We start from the raw sequence: 22,654 nt of genomic DNA, 5'->3' as shown, positions 1-22,654 counted from the left end.
TTGTTCTCACGTGCCCCTCCCAGGGTCCTTCCGTCTCTCATGTAAATATCTCTACATCGAGATGTGTGGTAAAGCAGTGGATGAAGAAGAAAACGCCATGTGCATCTGCATAATTCTAGGAAAAAGCAAGAAAGAAATTCCCTGGATTCCTAGTTCTAGGAGCTAACATTACACTGTAGCCTGTGCTGTCAGAGGAGGAACAATCTTGATTTTGTTTTATGACACCATAATCAATACCTGGCCATCAGTAAATCTTCATGCTTCACCCTTGGATGAGGCCTGAGATCATCTATCTCTATGCCTTATTCCAAAGAGAGAAACCAAGCATCTGATGCAGTCAATGTTTCACTCATCACCAACAACCAGAACCATGCCAAAGCCTGTATCTCCTTAATTCTAGCTCAGGATCCAGTTCAACAATGCCAAACCAGTGGTTTTTGTAGATTATTGTTTCTGCAATATTCAAGTTGTTTTATTTTTTGTAAAATATGCATAATAAGCCTATCTGATTTGACAAATAGGAATAAAAATGATCTTCACAAAGGACATAATGATTAATGGGGAATTTAAAAACGCTTATTACTGCTACGAGTGCTACTTTAAAAAGAAGTAAACATATGACAAGACCCCAAGGTTCCTTTGACATCAAAACTCAGAGATTTACCGTCATGACCCTCCACAGCTTCTCCTTTTCATGGGGTGTATTCTCGGGAGCCCACTCCAGCATAGAGTCTGCTATCATTTTTCACCTCGAGTTTATGTTGCAGCTCCATACGAGGAGCTTAAAGAGCTTTACAGACATTAGCTCATTAATCCTTCCCAAATCTCTCTAAGATAGAGCTGAGGCATAAATCATTATTCCTATCTGAAAAAAAAGCTTAAAATTTTTTTATTTATTTTTTACTGATATTCTAAATTGTTGATTAATCCTAAATTATGCACTGTACATTTAGAATACTGCATTCCCTTCTCCAATAAGATTTTTCTTCATTTTTAGAATTTGATTTCATGAGGCTAGTGTAAAAATAGAATGATAGGCCTAGTGCTGAAATCTCCTCTGAGAATCATAGATTAGGAAGTGGCTTGACTTTTGAGCTCTGTTTGTCTTTCTTTCCTAAAGTCCTTTATTGTCCTTCATTCATGACGAGGAAACATGGTTTTTAGGAAGTAGAGGGATACTTCATGATCCATTCATCCTTTATCAGTTAAGAACATCAAGAAAGCCAATGAGTATCCATTCAGCCACATCATCTTAATTCCCAATAAAATACCAGTGTAACAAACTTCAGAACTTTACAAACACAACAATGGAAGTTAAAGCTCTTCAATCTTATGTGCTTTGCATAGGCTAATGACTTTCACTGTGAAGTTATTTAGAGTTAGACTTTGAAGATGTTAGAATATGATCATAATGTATAGAATCTGAAGCTATCAAGGGCTGGCTTTCATAGGGATGGCTGCAATGTGCATGTATTAGATGAGTTTCTATTGCTGTGATACGATATCGTGATCAAAAGCAGCATGGGGAGGTGTGATGGTTGGGATGAGAATAGCATCCATAGGGTCACATGTTTGAATACTTGGTCTCTAGTTGGTGGAACTCTTTGGGAAGGATTAGGAGGTGTGGCATTGTTGGAGAAGGCGTAGCACTGAAGGCAGGGCTTGAGATTTCAAAAGCTATGCCATTTCAACTTAACTCTCTGCCTCCTGCTTTTGGATCAAGATGTAAGCTCTCAGATACTCTTCCAGCAGCATGACTACTGCTGGATCCTCTGCTGCTTCCATCCTCCCTGTCAGGATGATCATGAACTTAAACTCTCTGAATCTGTAAGCCTTCAATAAACTTTTTTCTATAAGTTGCCTTGGCCATGGTGTTTCATCGTGACAATAGAAAAAGTACTAAGATTTTTCTTAGTTGGTATCAATTAGAGAAGTTGGTATCAAGAAGCAGCCTATTGCTATGAAAGGCTTGACTGAGCTGTGCTATTTCTTTAGAGTGATGTGGAAGACTTTAGAACTTTGGAATAAGAAAGCTGTTGAATGCTGTAAGCAGGGCTTAATGAGCCATCCTAGCAGACCTTAGAAGAGGGCAATGTGGACTGTGAAGGCCAAGCTTAAGATGTTTCAGATGGAAATAATATCAGCAACTGTGTTAGAGACCATTCTTGTGATGTTTTGGCAAATAATTTGGCTGTTTTCATTGACAGAAGAGATTCCAAGACAGCTTAATACTGATTCTGTCATGTTTTTATTAGTAATCACTCTTATGCAGAGCTATGGTAAAAAAAAAAAAAAAAAAAAAGATGGGGAAGAAAGAAATACAAAATGCACAGTTTGAGGAGAAAAAACAACCTTGGTGTCAAGGCTTATGCTGAATAACACAAGGAGAAACCTGATTTCAAAGGGAGTGGAGGGAGCGGTGGCCTTGGAATAACAGCCCCACCTGGCTAAGCTGATGTCTTAGAAAAAGGAAAACTTATTCAAAAAAGGAAAGCCTGGGCAGATGCAACTCAAGGAGAGGGCCAGGTTCCTCCCCACGCAGACAGCTGAACTTGGAAGCATCAACCCTGAGGGTCTGGCTTTAGAGTCGTGAATGACACAGGTGTAAAGGGTGATAAAGTCTTCCTCTTGGGCCAGGCATGTGTCCAGGGAGTCTGCACGAGGCCTGGAACAGGTGGTTATTGCTGAAGCTGTGGGAATGAAACTCATATTGCTCTGGAGACCACAAGATGCTGGAGATGCCAGAACTAAGAGAAATCTGCCAAGAAGAGCTGAAGATAGGGAGTAAAACTTTCCCTAGAAAGAAAACTGTGTTTAGTCAACAACGCTGGGAAGGCAGAACCATCTAAGCCCTTTGACATCAGACATGGAAGGGTTTAGAGTTTTTCCCTGATGATTTTTGGTTTTGCTTTGGTCCGGCTTTTTCTCATTATGCCCCCTCCTCTCCTTTTTGGAGTGGTAATATATACTCTGTGCCACTATATATTAGAAGTCTGTGTTTTGCTTTTTTGATTTTATAGAAATTACAGTTAAGAGATTTCCTTTATTCTCAGAAGAGACTTTGAATTTTGAAACTGTGAAAGACAACAGGGACTTTTATAGTTGTACTAAAGCATTTTACATTATTACATGGCTATAAGCCTTTTGGGATTCAGGGAGTAAAATGTAGTTTGAGTAGGAATGGCCCCCATAAGCTCATGTGCTTGACCATTTGTTACCCAGTTTGTAGAACTGTTTGAGGAGGATTAGGAGTTGTGGCCTTGCTGCTGGGGTGGACTGTGAGGTTTCAAAAGCCCAGCCATTCCTTTACCTCTCTTACCCTCATGCTTCTGGATCAAGATGTAAACTCTCAATTATTGCTTTAGCCTTATTGCTTCCTACCTGCTGCCATGTTCTCTGCCATGATGGTCATGGACTTTAAACATCTGAAAGACAATGCTTTCTTTCATAATTTGCCTTGGTCATAGTGTTTTATTGCAGCAATATAAAAATGACTAAGACAGGAAGAAAGGATTTATTTCATCTTATATTTCCAGACATCGGTTCATTGCTAAGAGAAATCAGGGCAGGAACTCAAGAAGGGCAGAAATATGGAGGCAGGGGCTGATGCAGAAGCCATGGAGGAGCACCACTTACTGACATCCTTCGTACACCTTGCTCAGCCTGCTTTCTTATAGAACCTAGGACCCAGAGGTGACACAGCCTACGGTGGGTTGGGCTCTCTCCCACATTAATCATCGATCAAGAAACTGTCCTGCAAGTGTTGTTCTTCATTCAGTGAGGGCCTGGAATGGGGCTTCCACATGGAAAATGCAATCAAAGGTCCTGGATCTGAGGAATGGCTAGAGCACTTTAGGGAAAGACCCATGCACTAGGCTGGGGTGTGGAAAGAATTTTCCACCAGTGTTACAGCCCAGGAGTTTAGCGGTGAATCTTCAGGGAGGTGAGTCTTCCATTCCCCAGAACAAATGATGAATCTCAGGTGCTCTGGGTGAAAAGCTGGTGGTGTCATGAAGCACGCAGCATGCAGCACCCATCCAGCACATTCATTTGAAATCAGGGATTTATAAACCTTGGGCAGTGGGAGGGGTTTCACGCATGAATGTGTTTGATTTGCCAGGGTCAGGGAGGCCAGGGATGCTTGATGTACATGCAGTGGTAGAGAGCCTCACTTACATGCACTAGCACTGGTCTTATAACAAGAAGGAAAACATAGTACTTAATTATCTTATGGGTAGGAGAACATCCAAGTACAGTCGAAGGTCATTGCTGAAAACTAAAATCTCCTTAGCAGAGTGGAATATTTTCCAGGAATTTCCAGATGCTTGATAGACCAGTTTTCTTATCAGGAATTGTCTGACCTTTGATCTTCCCAGGGGGCTATGTGATGCTCCTTACAAGATCTGGGGTTACCAGATCATGTGGAGAGAGAAAGGGGGTCTGTTGTAATAAACCAAATTCAGTTGGCTATCCAGATATGTTAGATTTTGACCTTTTAACAGCAGATCCTACACCTGGTGGAGGTATTTTCTCAACTGAGAATCCCTCTTCTATAGGACTCTAGCTTATATCCAGTTGACATAAAACTAGCCAGCAGTAAAATAATAAGGGCATACTAATAGTTAAAGAAATTAGTATTATTATACCTTTATTCATCATGAAAGATGACAAATACCTTGTAACTTATTTGATAAATATAAAAGTTTATTTTTCAAAGCCATTTAGACCACTATTGTGTGTATTTGTGTGTGTGTATTTTTTTTCCTGGGTGTAAGGTTATATAGTATGTGGTATCAGAAGATGTTAAAAGCTAAAGGAAGGTTCCTTTCAGAGGAAGAATTTTGAGTGAGCATATTTCACGGTTTACTTAAGGTGACAAAATTGGTTTTTGGTGAACTAGAAGACTACCCCCAGATGTGGTTTCTTCCTCATTCCAAATGGTTTCTCAAATGTTAAGCTAAACCCCTTTGTGGTTAGACAACTTATGCTTTGTGTTGCTGCCAAAATGTCAAATAGAATAACATCTTGTACCCCATTTGAAGGAGAATCCTTGTGTATTCAGTTCTCCTTGGAGGAGCATGCAGGGAAGATACGTGTTACTTCTCAGAAGAGAAGAAAGTAGGTTCCTTTAAAAGAAAGCTTAGCTTTATTTATCAGGTTTCTGGACTTCTAGACCCTATTTTGTTTTAGCTATGAAAGTAATATAATATGGTTCTTACATTTTCTTTTCACAAGGTTCTGGGATGTAGTTTTGAACCGAAAAATCAACATAGTAATTTACAAGTTGGCTAAAACTAACCATCTCTCTACTATCTCACATAATAATGGAAGCATGGTTTGTTTTTACTTATAAGTTAAGTATTTCCAAATGATCCCAAGAATGCACTTGATATTACTGAGTATCTGAGAATACTGAAAGCTGGTTTAAAAAAATTAAAAATTAAAAAAAGTACATTGGATTTCCATCTCACATATAAAATAAAAAGCTAAGAAAGAAATTAGAAGTAGCCCAAGCTCACATGGAAAATGTATTTATTTTAGACGCTGTCTGTACCTATCTCAGCTGGCCAAGCAGACTAAATGAGTAAAGAAGGGCTTTCCTGTTGTGGAAGGTCTTTCCAGCACCATTTTCCTCTTCGATAGAGGTGTTTTCCCTAACTCAGTTCTTGCTTTTTTCTTGTTTTACCATCAGAGTTCTTAAATCCTTTTATTTCCCACCAGTAGGATCCTGAAATAACACGTCCACAGTCTTAAAACATTAGTTCCTAGATGTTGTACTTCAAGTAAGGATAAGTCTATGGTGAGGTCAGGGGTGTTATAAGAAAGCATAGTTCAGTCTGAAAAGCAGGGCGTGATACAGGGGCGGGGCAGCAAATAGTCAATAGATGGAAGAATAAGGAAAATACTGTGCCTTGGGACCAAGCCAGATATGAAACAAGAGTAGTTTATTATGACTTTTTTGAGTCCAGTGGCCAACGTGTTCCACATGCTTTCCCTAAGACTGTCTCTTGGTTCACGTGGTTCATGTGTTTGCCAGCTTTCCTCCTTGGTGCTATGTCATTGTCCTTTATGGTGACTTTCTGTGATAGATTTTGCCAAGTGGGTATATTGCACTGTTACTGGACACAGGGAATTCTTTCCTCCTTCCCCTCCAGATTGTCTTGGGTACCCTTTCCTCTAAAGATCCCAAATTAAGAAGAGATGATTTCAAGTAGCTGGGACCAACAGAAACTGAGAAAGGAAAATCACCTCTATCCATCCAGAATTGCTTAAAATGTTTCCCATGGAATCAATATGACAGGAAACCTCAAGACATTGTAAATAGATTTCAAAATACAATTATGTAAAAATCTATTATAATTACTCCCTCTCTGCTTTTGAAGGAGTGGCCGTGGGAGTTTAAGAAACTGTGCTTGGTGTTCTAATGGCTAAGTTTCATCTGTACCCTGCACTCCTTCCCCTGATTGCTGAAAGTTTCCTTTCTGTAATTGCAGAATAGCTTAGCATCTTAACAATAATGGACATGTTTTTAAAAGATTATTGCCAAAAGTGCATTCTTTATTCCAGGGAGACTCTGTAATAGATACTAGCATTTTAGTAATGATACAGGCAATCTGTAAGCTATTACAGTTTTCTTTAGAGTAACTTAATCTTCATATTGTTTTGTATGTCTAGAATTTTAATAGTGTTTTTAATTTAGAAAAGGAGGTTTATAACATATTACTAATTACATGTGAATATGAACTAAATACACAACTACTAAATTTTAATCTAAAACAAACATATTTAAAAAGTACTTAACCTAGTGTAGAGAAAGTAACAAAGAAATTAAAGAATGCCACACAGGAAGGATAGTAGCTTTCATGGGATAACACAGTGAGGGGTAGCAGTTTTGGAATACTTTAATGTGTTTTTTAACTAAAAAAATTAAGAAGAATAGAGATGGTCCCTTCTAACTAAAATTAATATATTTTATAACACATGAAAACACAATTTATTAAACATAGCTATGCATATTTGTTTAAGACTTAGTAACACCATCCATCCAAAGGGCTCCAAGAAGTTACAGAAGTAATAACAATTCTGGCAACCCTTAGTTATTCAGACTGATTAGTGAGCACACTAGACCACAAAGCCATTAGAGATCATTTGCAGGTTGAAGAGCCCTGGATAGAAGGTAGCCACTGGCCCTTCCATCGGGCAGGTGAAGGAACAGAGGTTTCTTAAAAATAAAAGTAGTTACTGGAAATATTTTTATTTTATATGGTTCTAAGAAACATATCAGTTTATAGATCTTGACTTAAATTATCACATACAATTTCAGTACTCTTTTGGCATGCCACCCAGCTCCTCTCCAAGGAGCTGGTAGAGATGTGCTTAGTGAACTAATTTAGGGGACTTTAGTACTATTTTTAAATTCTAGCTTTTATATTAAACAAACCACTTTGCTATTTTGAAGGGAGTTATAATCTACTTAAAACTGTCATTCTCTGTTTCTGACTTGCAATTAGATGATATTTCCAAAATGTCAGACCAAGATTCTGCTTCTCCCATCACCATAATTGAATGTGACAGCCAAGATATTATATCAATACCTTTTCCATAATTAGCAATAAGGATCCTGCCAAGGGTTAACTAGAAAAGTTTCATAAACATTTTTCAAAAATGGTCCTGAAGTCAGTATTATGCTTTTAAAATCTGCTAATGTAACAAAGACTTGTGTCAAGCAGGAGACAAATCTATGAGCAGAACTGTTTGGTGAGAAGAGTTTTGTGGTGTGTGATGTGATGTATGTTATGTAAATGAGCTTATTAGGACTCTCATCTATTTTATTATTGGTGACCAATTTAATAGAGGCATTTAAAAAACAATATTTCTGCCTGCCTCCTAGAAGTGAAGAAGATACATTGATATAATTGAAAGCAAATGATTGCATGTCATGCCATTTAATCATGTCATTTTTCAATTGCTATTTTTTGCACTCCACTGCATGCTTATAGAATATTTAGCTTCAATATAGATTAAATCCCAGAGTTTGCAACTGAGCTTGGCTCCCTATATTAGCTAACATTGTTTTAGGAATTTGTAATCAGTTAAAATACCCAGACATCATTTATTTTCTTTCATTTAAAATACATAAATCATCAGTCATACATCATTTGCAATGCTTTAAATTTTGTCTACTTTGAATAATTGTTTGTACTTCTGGGTTGTAAATTCTTTTGGGGGGTTTATTTTATTTATTTGTTTGTTTGTTTGAGACAGGGTTTCTCTGTGTAGCACTGGCTGTCCTGGACTTGCTTTGTAGACCAAGCTGGCCTCAAACTCACAGAGATCCACTTGCTTCTGCACCCGCTAGGTACACGCGCACCCAGCTGGGGTGTAAATTCTTATTTGCAACATTTCTATGATACATATGGTTGTGCAGACATTTGGGCAGGGTGGAGCTACCAGGACTCAAAGAACTGTTGACCTGTTGTGAATGTTGGTAAGCATTTATCTAAAGGACACTTTTAATCAAAATTGTCTAGTCTTTTATCATTTGTCTAATATACATCTTTCCCAGAAAAGGAAGTACTTCCACTATGAAATGGAATATGAAGTCCAAGAGTCAAGAAGGAAGTGTCTGCTTGGTTTACTGGATCCCCAGACACTTGAACAGAGTCCATTGTAATAGATGTTTCATATATATTTGTTCAATTAATGATGTTTAGTTTTCCACCTATGCTATCAAAACTGTCCTAGATTCAAATATAGTATACTTTACACATTTTTTTTTTTTATGTTTGAAGGCTTCCAAATAAGTAGAAGATTAGAGTTCTAAAAGGTTGAGGTTATTGGCTCTTTTTTAATTTAATTTTAATTTATTATAATTTATTCATTTTGTATCCCAGCTGTAACGCCCCTCCAGTGTGCCCTCCCAATCCTGCCTTCCCTCCCTCTTTTCCTCCCATCCCCCTACCCAAGTCCACTGATAGGGAGATCCTTCTCCCCTTCTATTTGACCCTAGCCTATCTGATCTCATCAGGACTGGTTGCATTGTCTTTTTCTGTGGCCTGGCAAGGCTGCACCCCCCCCCCCCCCAGTGGGGAGGTGATCAGAGAGCCAGTCACTGACTTCATGCCAGGGAAAGCCCCTGCTCCCCTTAATAGGGACCCTACTTGGATATTGAGTCTATGGGCTACATCTGAGCTAGGGTTTTAGTTCTCTTCCATTGAGGGACATCTAGGTTGTTTCCAGCTGCTGGCTATTGCAAATAGAGCTGCTACAAACATGGTTGAGCAAATGTCTTTGTTGTATAGTTGAGCATACTTTGGATATATGGCTAGGAGTGGGATAGCTGGATCTTGAGGTAGCACTATTCCTAATTGTCTTAGAAAGTGCCAGATTGATTTCCAAAGTGGTTATGTAAGTTTACATTCCCACCAGCATTGGAGGAGGTTTCCCCTTTCTCCACAACCTCTCCAGCATGTGTTGTCACTTGAGTTATTCATCTTAGCCATTCTGATGGGTGTAAGGTGAAATCTCAGGGTCGTTTTGATTTGCATTTCCCTGATGACTAAGGACATTGAACATTTCTTTAAGTGTTTCTTTTCTATTTGATATTCCTCTATTGAGAATTCTATTTAACTCTGTACCCCACTTTTTATTTGGATTACTTGGTTTGTTGGTGTTTAACTTCTTGAGTTCTTTATATATTCTGGATATCAGCCCTCTGTCAGATATAGGGTTGGTGAAGATCCTTTCCCAATCTGTAGGCAGTCATTCTTTTCTGATGACAGTGACCTTTGCTTTACAGAGGATTTTCAGTTTCATGAGGTCCCATTAATTGATTGTTGTTCTTAGAGCCTGTGCTGTTGGTGTTCTGTTCAGGAAGTTGTCTCGTGTGCCAATGAGTTCAAAGCTCTTCCCCAGTTTTTCTTCTAACAGTTTAGTGTGTCTGTTTTTATGTTGAGATCCTTAATTTTTGTGAGATCCTTTAGTTTTGTGCAGGGTGATAAGTATGGATCTATTTGCATTTTTCTGTGTGTAGACATCCAGTTAGACCAGCACCATTTGTTAAAGATGCTGTCTTTTTCCATTGTATGGTTTTGGCATGTTTGTCAATAATCAAGGGTCTATAAGTGTGTGGGTTTATTTCTGGGTTCTCCAGTCTATTCCATTGATCAACCATTCTGTTTCTATGCCAGTACCATGCAGTTTTTATTACTGTTGCTCTATAGTACAGCTTGAGGTCAGGGATGGAGATACCTCCAAAAGATCTTTTATTGAAGAGGATTGTTTTAGCTATTCTGTGGCCTGTCAAGGCTGTACCCCCAAGGGGGAGGTGATCAGAGAGCCTGTCACATAGTTTATACCAGAGAAAGCCCCTGCTTTATGTTATTCCATATGAAGATGAGAATTTTTTTTCAAGGTCTGTAAAGAATTGTGTTGGTAATTTGATGGGAATTGCATTGAATCCGTAGACTGCTTTTGGTAAATGGCCACTTTTATTATGTTAATCCTGCCAAGCCCTGGGAGATCTTTCTATCTTCTGATATCTTCTTCTATTTCTTTCTTTAGAGACTTGAAGTTTTTTTTTTTTTTTTTTTTGTTCATGCAAGTCTTTGACTTGCTTGGTTAGAGCAAGGTACCAGGGTACTTTATGTCCTTTGTGGCTGTTGTGAAGGGTGTTGTTTCCCTAATTTTCTTCTCAGCCCATTTGTCTTTTGTATACAGGAGGGCTACTGATATTTTTTTTTTGAGTTAATTTTGTATCCAGCCACTTTGCTGAAGGTGTTTATCAGCTATAGGCATTTCCTGGTAGAATTTTTGGGGTCACTCATGTATACCATCATATCATCTGCAAAGAGTGATACTTTGACTTCTTCCTTTCTGATTTGTATACCTTTGATCTCCTTTAGTTGTCTTATTGCTCTAACAAGGACTTCAAGAACTATGGTGAAGAGTTATGGAGTGAGTGGCAGCCTTGCCTTGTCACTGATTTCAGTGGGATTGATTTAAGTTTCTCTCTGTTTAGTTTGATGTTGGCTATAGGCTTGCTGTATATTGCCTTCACTATGTTTAGGTATATGCCTTGTATTCCTGATCTCTCCAGGACTTTAAACATAAATGAGTGTTGGAATTTATCAAATGCTTTTTCAGCATCTAAGGAGATTACCATGTGTTTTTCTTTTCTTTCAGTTTGTTTACATGGTGGATTACATTGATGGATTTCCATATATTGAACCACCCGTGGTGGATGATATTTTTGTTCTTGAATTCGGTTTGCAAGTATTTTATTGATTACTTTTGCATCAATGTTCATAATAGAGATTGGCCTGAAATTCTCTTTCTTTGTTGGTCTTTGTGAGGTTTAGGTATCAAGGTGACTGTGGCTTCATAGAATGAGTTTGGTAATGTTCCTTCTGTTACTATTTTGTGGAATAGTTTGAAGAGCATTGGTATTAGCTCTTCTTATAATATCTGGTAGAATTCTGTGCGGAACCCATCTGGCCCTGGGCTTTTTTGGATGGGAGAATTTTGATGACAGCTTCTATTTCCTTATGGGATATATGACTATTTAATTTATTTACCTGGTCTTGATTCAGCTTTGGTAAGTGGAATCGATCAAGAAAATTTTCCGTTTAATTTAGATTTTCAAATTTTATGGCATATAGGTTGTTGAAGTAAGACCTAGTGATTGTTTGGATTTCATCAGTGTTTGTTGTTATGTCCCCCTTTTCATTTCTGATTTTGTTGATTTGGATAGTGTCTCTCTACCTTTAGTTTGTTTGTCTAAGGGTTTGTCTATCTTGTTGATTTTCTCAAAGAACCAGCTCTTGGTTTCATTGATTCTTTGAATTGTTCTCTTTGTTTCTAGTTTTTTGATTTCAGTCCTGAGTTTGATTGTTTCCAGCCTTCTACTCCTCTTGGGTGTGTCTGCTTCTATTTTTTCTAGGGCTTTCAGATGAGCCATTAAGCTGCTTGTATGAGATGTTTTGAATTTCTTCTTGAAGGCACTTAGTGCTATGAATGGTTCTCTTAGCACTGCTTTCATTGTGTCCCATAAGTTTGGGTATGTTGTGCCTTTATTTTCACTGAATTCTAGGAAGTCTTTAATTTCTTTCTTTATTTCTTCCCTGACCCAGCTGTCATCAAGTAGTGAGTTGTTCCATTTCCATGTGTGTGTCGGCTTTTTGCTATGTCCATTGTTGTGTCCATCTTTAGTCCACAGTGGTCTGATAGGATACAAGGGATTATTTCAGTCTTCTTGTATCTGTTGAGGCTTTCTTTGTGCCTGATTATATGGTCTATTTTGGAGAAAGCTCCATGGTTCCATGAGGTGCTGAGAAGAAAGTAAATTCTTTTGTGTTTGGGTAGAAGGTTCTGTAGATGTCTTTTAGGTTCATTTCATTCAGGACATCTGTTAGAGTCATTGTTTCTTTGTTTAATTTCTGTTTTGTTGACCTGTCCTTTGTTGAGAGTGGGGTGTTGAAGTCTATTAATGTGTGGAGATCTATGTATATTTAAATTTTATTAATTTTTTTTCAATTGTGGATGCCCTTTTATTGGTGGGCATAGATGTTCAGAATTGTGTTGTCTTCTTGGTGGAATTTTCCTTTGATGAGTTTGAAGTGACCTTCCCCATCTCTTTTGATTAATTTTGGTTGAAAGTCTATTTTATTAAATATTAGAATGGCTATTCCTGCTTACTTCTTGGGTCCCTTTGCTTGGAAAACCATCTTCCAGCCCTTAACTCTCAGGTAATTTCTATCTTTGTGACTTAGGTGTATTTATTGTATGCAACAGATTGTTGGGTCTTGTTTCCACATCCATTCTGTTAATCTGTGTCTTTTTATTGGAGAGTAGAGCCCATTGATGTTGAGAGAGATTAAAGATCAGTGGCTGTTAGATCCTTTGATTTTGATGTTGGTTGTGGTAGTGTGTTTGTGTGCTTGGCTACTTTTTAAAAATTTCATATTTTTTCTTATTTTTATTAATTACAGTTTATTCACTTTGTATCCCCACCTCTAGCTCCCTCCTTCCTCCCCTCCCAATCCCACCCTCCCTCTTCCTTCTCTACCCATGCCTCTCTCTATGTCCACTGACAGGGGAGGTCTTCCTCTCCTTCCTTCTGATCCTAGTCTATCAGGTCTCATCAGGAGTGACTGCATTGTCTTTCTCTGTGGCCTGATAAGGCTGCTCCCCCCTCAGGGGGAGGTGATCAAAGAACAAGCCAATCAGATCATGTCAGAGACAGTCCCTGTTCCCATTACTATGGAACCCACTTGGACACTAAACTGCCATGGGATACATCTGTGCAAGGGTTCTAAATTATCTCCATGCATGGTCCTTGGTTGGAGTATCAGTCTCAGAAAAGACACCTGTGCCCGGATATTTTGGTTGTTGCTCTCCTTGTGGAGCTCCTGTCCTTGCCAGGTCTTACTATCTCCCCCTTCTTTCCTAAGATTCCTTGCACTCTGCCCAAAGTTTAGCTATAAGTCTCAGCATCTGCTTTGATACTCACTCATAAGTGGATATTAGATATATAATATAGGATAAACATACTAAAATCTGTACACCTCAAGAAATTAATCATGAAGGAGGACTCTGGCTAAGATGTTCAATCCCTATTCAGAAAGGCAAAGAGGATGGGTATCAGAAGAGGGAGAAAACAGGGAACAGGACAGGAGCTTACCCCAGAGGGCCTCTGAAAGGCTCTACCCTGCAGTGTATCAAAGCAGATGCTGAGGCTTGGCTACTTTTAGTTTTGTTGTAGTGAGGTTATTTATTTCCTGTGTTTTCCTGAATATAGTTAGCTTTCTTGGGTTGTATTTTTTTCTTCTAGTATCTTCTGTAAGGCTAGATTTGTGGGTAGGTATTGTTTATCTTTGTTTTTGTCATTGAATATCTTGTTTTCTCCATATATGATGACAGAGTTTTGCTGGGTATCGTCGCCTGGGCTGACATCTGTTTTCTCTTTGGGTCTGCATGATATCTGTCCAGGCCCTTCTGGCTTTTATTGTCTCTGTTGAGAAGTCAGGTGTGATTCTGATGGGGTTAGGGTTAGGATTTCTCTGAATTAATGAGCTGCTGCTGCTACTTATACTGTATTTGCTAGGCACAGCCCTCTAGAAGAACCAGGGAGCCCTGCAGTTTGGTCAGTTTATCTAGGGAGACAGGTTGTGCCTTGGAGCAGTGTCTGGGGACTGATCTCATGGATACCAGGCTTCTGTAGGTCTGAGTTTGGAGCTCTGTGCCCCAGTACCCAAGCGGTAACCAGTGGCAGGTGAGCGCAGCACTCACGTGTGCAGCAAGAGACTAGAGCCTGGAGCTTGAGGGAACCGAGGGACTTTTCCGGGATTAGCTGGGTGTCCTGAGGTGGAACCTGAGGTTTTCCCTACTGTGGGGTTTCCTCCTGACAGGGAGACCTAGTCTCTGGTGTTGTGGGGCCCACAGTTCAGTCTGGGATGGTGATTAGAACATGCAGGCCTGTGGCTCTGGGCTGGTGACCAAGGGCCTGATAGGATCTGGAACTCTTCCAGGATTTAGCTTGGTGACCTGAGAATGGACCCAATTGCTTCCCACACTGTGGGGTTTCCTTTTACCAGGGAAACACAATCACTGCTGTTTTAGGGCCCAGATGTTTCAGTCTGTTGGTTGCTGTGCAGTCACTGCTGTCCTGCTTATCCAACACAGTGTCCTCTCAGCGCCGCCATCTTGGATCCCTGTTACTGGCTGTTTTAACAATAGCTTTATGCTTGTAGCCACTTCTGTTGAAAATCTACAGCAGCATAACTTGGAAATGTGGACATCTTATGACCTAATGTAGAGATCTTACAAGCTACTCCAGCTTTCTTCTTATATATCAGGGTTTTTCCTGGATCGGTTTTCAAGTCCACCTATCAAAGTATAGGTGCGTATTGTCAAGCCTGTGGTCTGAGTCCAGCCCCTGGAACAGACATGGTGGAAGGAAGAACAGGTTCCTGCAAGTTATTCTTAGTCCTTCACATAGAGACAACGGTATATGCACACACACACAAAACACACACACACACACACACACACACACACACACACAAACAGAGAAGAGAGGGAAGGGTGGCAGTTAAAGGTTAAAAATGCACACAAAAATGTTAGTCATTGCTAAATGGGATTAGGGAAAATAACCCATAAAATACTGTAAAGGATAGTACTCAAACAATTGATAAGCAATCCTGATGATTATTATTTTATACACAGTGAATATAGGTAAAAACAGTTGAAGAGATATGACATGTTTTTATTTTATACTTATCCAGATACATATGATCACCAGGATTAATTTTGGTATTATATGTGATTGTCACCTATAAGTCAGGTCGCCCATTTTTCTACTAATGCTAGCAGTATTTATGTGACAATTTCATAAGCCATGTAAGAACTTCATCACTGCAATAATTATATTTATTTTTCATATTTGTTTCAACTCTTCTTTAAAGTCCAGGCTTCTCTGTATTTTTTTCAGTTTATATTTTTTGATGTTTCCAGAAGTAGGAGGTCTATATGAAAATCAGGCTGCATTATTTTTATCCTAGAGAAAATGTCCAATATAGCCAAGGAAGTTTATAGACCTGTATTACTAACTTTACTTCAGTAAACCTTTTAGCTCTTACTTTAGAAAAACAAACTTTCCTAACTCTACATTTATAAGTGTGTTGGTCCTTTACTGACCCAGGACCAATAATAATAAGTTCCCAATGTTTAAGTAGTCTACTGAATCACATAACAAGCTTTCTAAACATTTTTATTTACTATTATTAGCGAGTGTGTGAAGTGTGTGTGAGTGTGTTTGAGGGGCTCATGCCAAGGCATGGATGTGAATGCCAGAGGATAACTTTGGGAGTGGATTCTTGACTTTCACCAAGGGTCCCAGAATTTAATCAGCAGGCTTGTATAGGGGGTACTTTGAGCTGCTGAGCCATTTTACCAGCCACTAAATACCTTTTACAGCATAACATTATTCTTGATTTAAACATTATCTCAAGACTTAAAACATCAGAACATTAAATTTCATTTTGTTTTAATATCTGAATTTATTATAGGATGTCTTCTCCTCAAAGAAGCTTTATTGATGCTCGAATCTAAAGTATCACCGATTTTATTGTACAGTTCTTTTTACATGATAATTTTGCATGTGTTTACGTCTATTTCTAGCTTCTTATATCTGCATTCAGACAAATTAGAATGTGAATTATATGAAAGCAAAAGTGTGCATCTTTGTATACTGCTGAATTTATCACTGAGAAAAGACCTTAGCACTCCACAAGTTCACTGGGTGGGTGGCAGGGTCGGTGGGTAGATGAAAAATTTAGTAATTATTATAACCATATTTTACATTAACTCCTAGATTTTAAAATCTGTGGTCAAATTTGTGGTTTTTAACTTTTCTTCTATGGTATCTATCCTCTCTTCCACCTTCCAACCTTCAGAAGCTTCATTCTAGCCTGTGAATCCTAATGGGTCTTCCCAAGCTGGTGATGGCCTTTCCTGCTCCCCAGGCCAAGCGGCAGCTTTGAGTGATAATGCAGTGCATATGAGTTGTGGTCGCACAGTTCACAAAGAGCGTGCCCTCCTCTTGCCTCACTCAAAATTGCAACGTCTTGATGAATTAAGTGTTATAGAGAGTTTTGTCTTGTATTTTCTTGTATTTTTATGTCTCCCTTTGAGGAATCAGCCATATTACATGTGCCTGAGAGGTGCCGCATCTTGTTACAAGCCCATCACCACCAATGTTTATCCCATAATGGACAGTACAGTGTTTGGTGCATAACTAATGGCCATCAAAAGCTTACTGCTGTAATAAATACCCTCCTCATGGCCTTTGCCAAACTTTCCTCCTTGATAATGACCTAGGATCAAGCAGTCAAAAGCCTCATACAGCAGAGACATCAATACTGCTGGTTTACATTAGAATTTAGGGCTTGTATTTCTATGTTTCTGAAAATAGTTTATTCTAGTGGAATCTCAAATTTGCAAAGTTTAATCTGCTTTGTGTATAATAGTGTTTTCAAACATTGTGCTGCAATCACTTGTAAGGCTTTGGTAAGCCATGGATCACTGCACCCTGCTCTAGAATCCCTGATTCATAAAGATGTGAGTGATGCCAGAGAATCTGCAGGCTAGCTTCGTATTATTTCTTTCTTTGAGACACTACCTAACCCTGTAGCCCCAGCTGGCATGGGAGTCAGTATTTAGCTCATGCTGACCCTAAGCATACTGTTCTGTTGCCCCAGCCCTCAGACTATCTGGGATTCCATGTGTACTCTGGGTGACTGGGAAGGATTGGCAGATCGTGGGTGATACAAATACTTTTTGATCTGGTGAGTGCACTCCAAAGACTCTGCTCTCAGAAACAATACTGTGTATCGCAAATAAGAAGGAAATTAGCACCCCATGAAGTCAAAATGATAAGATGTAAAAAAAAAAAAACAAAATAAAAATAATATAGCAGAAGTACAGGAACTTGTCAGAAAGAGATCTGCTCACTTGATGCTATTTAAAGTAGAATACACCTGTGTGCTGCCATTCTTCTCTCATTCTGTCGTTTCATTCACACCAGGTTGAAGGCGGCCAAATGTCCTGTGTGCCGATTGCTCCCTCATTACTGAGCTTGTCACGTGCATAACATACTCACCATATTTCGTTAAACAATTGATCAACAATAGAAGGTGAAGTAATGTTCACCTTTATAAACAGCATTGCTTCATAGGTCTTTTCATTTTAACAGATGATCTAGCAACAAAAGCAAATATTGACCTACACAATAGAGTTAACATGTTGAATTTAAAAAAAAATGTGAGAAACACTGGACATGAAATGCTTTAGAGTTTCTCCAATTAGATTTGCTTCTCTGTGTTCAACATACACTTAATTTGGGTATTTTTTAACTATATTTTTCTTTTCTTTTCTCTTATTTCTTTACTTAGCATATGTTTTTAATGTTTTTAATATAATAGCTCCTTGTAATAATCATAAAAAAGTAAATTCTATATTTACTTTCAATCATTTGCATTTTGTGAGGTAGAGAATACTGGTTTGACATCAAGACTGGGTACATACGTTGGAAGCCAATGACAAATATGCTTTCAGGCTTGGTGGAAAATGGCAGCAGACTCAGCTACCATTTGTGAGACTCTGGGTTCAATTCTCAGGACCACAAAAGAAAAGAGAAAGTTGTTTGTTTTTTTTTTTTTTAATTGTATTTGGCTCACTAATGTGAGTAGCTGAAACATTGAAAACTTGATTAAGTCAGATGTACAAAGCAAAGCACTTCCCTCAAAAACCCTTGTGTGCTGCCACTGGTGAATAGATCGGCAGTTTATAGATGTAAGTTTATACACCTTCCTCACTGTTCTGTTTTCCCGAACACAGATTCTCCTTATTATCTAAGGCCACTCGTTCATGTTCCACCTTAACACGTCTCTGGGCCATCTGTCCCTATAATGACTGTTACTCATCTGAGACCAATTGGCTCCTGCCATTTCCTTAAACATGTATGAACTCCCTGTAACAACTTGTTTGCACACAGTTCCTTTCTTTTCCCACTCCTCTCTCCTTTCTTCTCTCCCTCCTCCTCCTCTCTCTGTCTCTCTGTCTCTGTCTGTCTCGCTCTCTGTCTCTCTCACACACAGTACTGCACTTACTTGTGTAGCTCATCTCTACTAGACCCTGAGCTCCTAAGGGAAGGAGCAGTGACTTGTCCATTGTACAATCCTCTATCGCTGAAAGAAGGCCCAGCAAATGGAAGAGCTTGAGATCATGGCAGGATGTTTATCTTATTCTGTGCCTTCCTTACTTAAGCTGTAGTTGCTGTTTTTGAACTATGCCTCTCTAAAACCCAAGGCAAAAAGATAATAATAATCCTTTGCTCCCATTAGTTATTTTTAACATTTCTCAGTACATATGGAGAATGTGTATCTCAGCTTATTATGAAAAATAATGTAGAATACTGATTCTAAGAAATGTTGCCAACAAACTTACTGATTTTATTTAGTATGTGTGATTATAAATAAATACATTTTGATGGTTGTCAGGGAAACACATTTATGTAGGAGAATGTTATCAACTATATCTAGGTATAAAGGAACATTGAAAAAATGTTAGGTATAAAATTATCTAGTTTACTTCTCTTTTGAACAGTTCACATGGAAAAAAAGTAATTTAAAATGTAGACTAAACCCTTTATATTTAAACTGAAATCTACAGAATTGTGAAGATGTAAAAACCAGAAAGTAAATGTTAACTACCTGCTTTGTAGTTTAAATTTTTAGAAAATTATTTGTATGTGGGTTATGGTGTATGGTATAGTAAGCTCACATCAGGATGAGAGGATCTGTACTCATGTGCTCGCACAGGAAGGCTGGAAGAGGACATCAGGGGCCTTCTATCTCTCTCTGCCTTAATGCCTTGAGACAGGGTCTCTCAGAACCCAAATGCAGCTACAGCCAGGCTGGCTAGTAAGTGAGCTTTCAGGAACTAACGACCTGTCTCTACCTTGCAGTGTAGGGAGGAGCTTTCCAGGAACCTCTACCCATACCTGACTTTTAACTGCCTCGTAGGGATTCAAACTCAGTTTCTCATTCTTGCAATGCAAGGGTTCTGACCCATCTCCTCAGCCTTGCTTTTATAGTTTTGAAAACAACATTTATTTTGGCTTGCTTGAATTAAGATGTAGAGTCTCTGGACATGGAGATAGTCAATACATTTTGCACACTTTCAAAACATCATAGTAATTTTTATAAAAATTGATTACATCCTTAAATACGGCATTTGAGGACTTTGTGAGGTATATGAAAGGCATCTGAGATGGTTTACAAGTGTAGCCTGAGCTGGTGCCATGCATTCTTTCAGTGCCACTCATTGTGATTTTCCATCAGCTAAGAACCTTGAGGCTTTTTGTTGGCTTGCAGATACACAGTTTGCTACATTTGTTTACATTATTCTACTGAACATTAAAGAGAAGTTTGCAGAATCTAATTTAATCAAAACATCTTTTGATTTTTTTTAGCCCTTTCTTTTTAACAACTTAACCACAGATTAGAAACCCAAATCATCAATATTGACATCTGTAGGTCTCATTTGAACCAATTTCTATTAGCCTTAAACATACTACTTTTTTACATTTTTTTCAGTATTGAACCAAAATTTGGTAGATATTAGGTAGACTTCATGCGGATGACTTAACAGTTGTAGATTAGGAGAACAAGTGAGTGTGTGTGCTCGCATGCGTGTGTGTGTCATGGTGGGGTATGTTTGGGGGTTGAGGAGGTAGCGGCTGTAGGATAAGGAAACAGTGTTATTGCTTTACTAGCCTCCAAGTTGACCTTTTCTTGCCTAGGGCTCCCTCAGCACTAGACTGGCGAATAGCACCAGGAAAGGAATTTGTCAGACCCAGGGTGGTATCAGGAGTTATATAGGAAAATAGTAACGAACCCTGCAAAAATAAATAAGGAAACCCAACTGAAACAGCTGTACCGGATGATGTGAATAATAAAATTCCTAGTTATATTTTGCCATAAATAGAGGTTTGGGAATTTGTCATTCACCTTATTTAAAATTCAGAAATATTAAAGGTACAGGTTCTCTCATTACAGAAATAATAGAATCCCAGCTATTACTGAGTGAGGGTCATTTAAATGGATATAGCATGCATTATAGCAGCAAGTGGAACATCTGTATGAAATGTCCACCTGCTGATCCACTATTTCTACTCCGTGCACAACTCAGTGAACAGCACTTAATCATTTTAAGACTTCTTCTAATGAAGCTTTATCTAGATTAACATTTTAAGCACAAATACTTTCAGGCATTAAAACCCTCACACTAAATGAAATTGCATTGTCTTGTTTACCCTTGTTGATTAATAAGCAATCTGTTAACTGTTAGAATAGTCCAATTGTGGCAGTAGAAGGAGATTAGTAATTCAGTGATGTTTGTGGGTATAATCATCATTTCTCCTGAAGGCTTTGAATTAGAATATCACTTACACACTATCCGTAGGCAAGGAAAGGATATAATATTTTTAGACATGTGTACCCACTATTTTGCTTCAATCGTTCAGCTTAGGGTCAGTGCAGCAATACAAATGCTTCTGGGGGGGGGGCAAAATGCTATTTTGATGCGCATATCAATTCTAAACAGTGTAAGTGTCTATTAAAAGAAACAGAGCAAGTAGCAAATTGTGCGATAATATGCACTATCTTGATTTCTGTTTTCAGAACATTATTGTTTTGTTAATCAAGCATTAGAAGAAAAATATTGCCCACTATTTTTTTAGATAATTGAGTTTACATATGAAAATTCTTTGTAATATTATTTATTTTTGCCAATAAAATACTGAACTTTTTTTCTTCCAAAGAATCTAAGGAATAACTTAGAAGAACAGTTACATCGTTGGGGAGGGAAAGGATTCTCTATTTGTTGTTGTGTTTCCTTTGACCTTAAACCAACACCTTTCAGTCTGTTTGACTGGAATTCATATGACCTAAGTGATTTTTTTTCACCAGGTGAGAAATTGTTGATACTGAGGTGTCAAGATAAGATCTTCCATTTTGGAACAATAAATAGTGGAAAGGGAGAGAGGAAACAGAGGCCCCTAAGTTCCCTAGCATTCATTAGCTATGTGCAGGAGGCTATCAGTCTCAAGGAAACCTTTTCTCTTTTCCTTATCCCAGGTTTCAAAGCTGAGCCCAGCCCTGCAGTGTGAACATATTGGGAGTCATGTTGTCAAAACGTCAGTTCTTCCAACACACATAAACTGGTCTTTCTCTGTATTGTAGTCCCTCTGTCATGAGATCAAGCAGCGGCGTCGAGGAGTGGCCTCCGTCCTGAGGCTGTGCCAGCACCTTCTGGATGACCGGGACACCTGCAATCTGAATGCAGACCATCAGCCCATGCAGCTGATCATTGTAAACCTGGAGAGACGGTGGGAAGCCATCGTCATGCAGGCTGTCCAGTGGCAAACACGGCTGCAAAAGAAGAGAGGACAGGAATCCGTGAGTGTCTTTCTCTAGTAGGCTCAGCTCTCTTTATTGACAACCCCCCCCCCTCGGGCTTGGACAGAATCATAGCATATAAGTGTCTTTGGAAACTAGAGGCATAGCTAATCACTAAGCAAAACTCCATCATTGCAAAACAGTTACTGACTTTACTGACATGCATTTTAGTTAATCTCATTGTCTTTTTAAAAAATTCACAAATATATTTTGGTTAACCTTGCCACTAAGGCTGGTAATTCTTTAACTTATTCTTTCATGAAACATATTCACCAAGCACACAGTACTCCATGGAAACTTTGCTAGGAGGTAGCTTACCACTCTGAGTGCATGGAGCAATGTGTATGCTCTCTGTACGGTTTCATTGCTGAAGATCTATTGTTTATTGTTCCCTTTAATGAGGAGCTAACACCATGTGTACAGCTGTCCCCATCGATCCTGCTTCAAGTGTCTTCTGATAGCTTACTGAGAACTTCAAGTTTCTTCGTGGAGTTTAATGCAGTGTGCATAGTAGGGGGTCATGATTCCCACTAACAATTTGCTGGATTTGAGAGCGCAGCTTGAAAGAGTTACTAGGAGAAAAATTCACAGAAGTTGTAGAAGTTGTCTTGCTATAATATAGAATACACACTCTC

At 38.7% G+C, this 22,654-nt stretch overlaps 1 protein-coding gene across 2 annotated transcripts in view; it reads left to right on the top strand.

Moving 5' to 3' along the window:
* Window positions 1-22,654, top strand: part of Akap6 (A-kinase anchoring protein 6) — a 436,130-nt gene that overhangs the window by 373,350 nt on the left and 40,126 nt on the right. For both annotated transcript variants that reach the window (XM_055608602.1, XM_055608603.1), the window contains exon 12: window positions 21,804-22,019. In XM_055608602.1, the coding sequence (XP_055464577.1) occupies window positions 21,804-22,019 (216 nt within the window). The remainder of the gene's footprint in view (window positions 1-21,803; window positions 22,020-22,654) is intronic.

This window comes from Psammomys obesus, unplaced genomic scaffold (genome assembly GCF_907164565.1).
Source record: "Psammomys obesus unplaced genomic scaffold, mPsaObe1.curated_primary_1811, whole genome shotgun sequence".
In the NCBI taxonomy this organism is placed as follows: Eukaryota; Metazoa; Chordata; class Mammalia; order Rodentia; family Muridae; genus Psammomys; species Psammomys obesus.
This window is presented reverse-complemented; position numbering and strand designations above follow the sequence as displayed.